Genomic DNA, 2329 nt, shown 5'->3' on the forward strand with positions numbered 1-2329 from the left:
ATTGCTGAGAGCTGTCAGCAACTGACCAAGTGTAGATGCAAGTCAGAATGCAATGAACAATGCAAATGCTACCGCTTTGGTCTGACCTGTACCGGACTACGCAGCTGTAGATGTAATGTGTAGGAGTTCCAACGCACCTTGGGGACAAACGCAAAAACAAAAGGANGCAGAAGCTGTGGATTGACTTTGGCCAATACATGTCCTCAGCAAACTCAGCCAGTAACAACCAGCAGTAGATGATGATGACCTCAAGACCCTGAAGAAGTTTGTGGTTATGATGTATGACAGGTCCAGTACAGCTGATGGTGTTSATAATGCCAGGCTAAATATGTTTTCTCYAAAGCAGAGACCATACAAGGCCATTCCTCCTACTTGAGCAGCTCTACTGCAGCATGTGAAGTGGGCTGCCTACTAGTCAGGCCGCATATGGAGTCAGTCAACGGTATGCCAGTCAGAAACACAAAGTCCTGCTGACTGGGGCTGGACCAAGAAAGGTGATTTGTGGCAGATRTTTTGGACTGAGCTTCCATCRATTGCTGAGAGCTGTCAGCAACTGACCAAGTGTAGATGCAAGTCAGAATGCAATGAACAATGCAAATGCTACCGCTTTGGTCTGACCTGTACRGGACTARGCAGCTGTAGATGTYATGTGTAGGAGTTCCAACMCACCTTGGGGACAAARGCAAAAACAAAAGGACCTAATGTCTTAAAGTAGACTGGTAATAGCATACATTGAATATCTTGTGATGTTGGACTGGTGACACCTGTGCTGTAGACATTAACCTTTCAGGATTTCATGTTATGTTGCTGAATTAGATTGGCCAATTTAATATCCAAACAATCTTTTTGTACATACTAAATGTGAAASAAGATGAACATTATTTTTGTACTGGTATACTATACATAATAAATGTTTTGTTGTAATTATTCTGGTTTATGTGTATTTTTTTCACCTTTTTGGTTAGAAATGGTACAAAGAACCCCTAAAAACATCTCAAAGCTATAAAACTGACTACTACATGATCAGAGACATAGGATTCYATACCAAAATCATCCAAATAGGTCCAGCAAGTCCAATTCTGTGGCAAAATGTGTTTCTTAAGCCAAAATTGGTGACCAGTTTGAAATTTTGAGTGGCTAATGTTTCTTTTTCTAACAAGCYGTTCATGAAGGATAAACATGCAAATTTTGGTGCTTGTTTCCAGATTTGAAAGATTGTTACAAGTATCTGCTGTACTATCTGTAATTGGTGGGTTAATGGTGGGATCGTTGTCTTCTTGGGCAAGACACTTCACCTAGCTTGCCTGGTGGTGGTCAGGGGGTCTGGTGYTGTCAGTGCATGGCCACCCCACCWCTGTCAGTCTGCTGTGGCTACAATGTAACTTACTATCATCAGTGTGTGAATGTGTGTARGAAMGATCTAAGTGTAAAGAGCTTTACCATTGCCTCACTCTACATCCCTATGCACTCTGGAGGTGGAGGTCTGCCACCAACACACAAGGGGCTCTTCAGAGGAGAAACCTGCCTATCTATGTTAGTGGGATGCTGGCAACAAGCCAGGACCAGATGTGGAGAGCCTGGCTTCTGACAGACAGCAGTGATACATGAGGGCTGTACATGAGGGTGTGTACTTGTTTCTTCTACAAAGTGAGGATCATCATCTGTTTTAATCAAGGTGAGGACATTTTTGGGAAGTGAGAACAATTTTCCAGTCTTCACTTTTTTTTGCAGCTTTACTGAGCTCTACTAGTTAGGTTTATATGTAAGAATATACTGTACCTACTGTCTGATGAAGAAACAGTTCTAAAAGTCAGCTCTGCTGCAGGAAGCTGGCTGAAACCAACAGAAACATTTGATGTATTTGTTGAATAAGAAAACTTGTTCAGCTCTTACTGTGTACTTCATCTGGAAGTTCTGGATCAGGTCAAGGTCAACAAACATGCGGATGGTAGCGAGTGTGGTTTCAGCGTCGGACAGCTCGAAGTCACTGAAGCTAAAGTCCAGCAGACGCAATGACTGGGCCGATGGAACCGTGGCAACCTTCAAACACAAACACACCGTCATCAGGAAGTGAGCAGAACAGCAGCTTCCTGCATTACTCCATCAAATGCTGGCTCAGTAATCAGCCTGAACGCTGTTTTCATCTTTCCATTTCTTTGCCTGCATCTTCAGCTCAGCTGTGTACGTTTTTGTTTGTTTCTTTTTTTTTTTCACATTGGACTTCAGCGAGAAGAAATTCCGTGCATATTGCCTGCTTAAATGTTCGCTACGTCAGGACTTATTTGGCAAATGTGTTTCCATCTTTGCTTTTGCACATTAACTCTTACAG

The 2329-nt window shown here is 42.6% G+C and overlaps 1 protein-coding gene across 1 annotated transcript in view; it reads right to left on the reverse strand.

Moving 5' to 3' along the window:
• pde5ab (phosphodiesterase 5A, cGMP-specific, b) overlaps positions 1-2329 on the reverse strand; it is a gene marked incomplete at its 5' end in the record, with an annotated part of 76335 nt that overhangs the window by 20597 nt on the left and 53409 nt on the right. Inside the window, 1 exon segment of the mRNA XM_014017476.1 lies at positions 1894-2040. Within this exon segment, the coding sequence (XP_013872930.1) occupies positions 1894-2040 (147 nt within the window).

Source organism: Austrofundulus limnaeus, unplaced genomic scaffold (genome assembly GCF_001266775.1).
Source record: "Austrofundulus limnaeus strain Quisiro unplaced genomic scaffold, Austrofundulus_limnaeus-1.0 Scaffold169, whole genome shotgun sequence".
Taxonomy (NCBI): domain Eukaryota; kingdom Metazoa; phylum Chordata; class Actinopteri; order Cyprinodontiformes; family Rivulidae; genus Austrofundulus; species Austrofundulus limnaeus.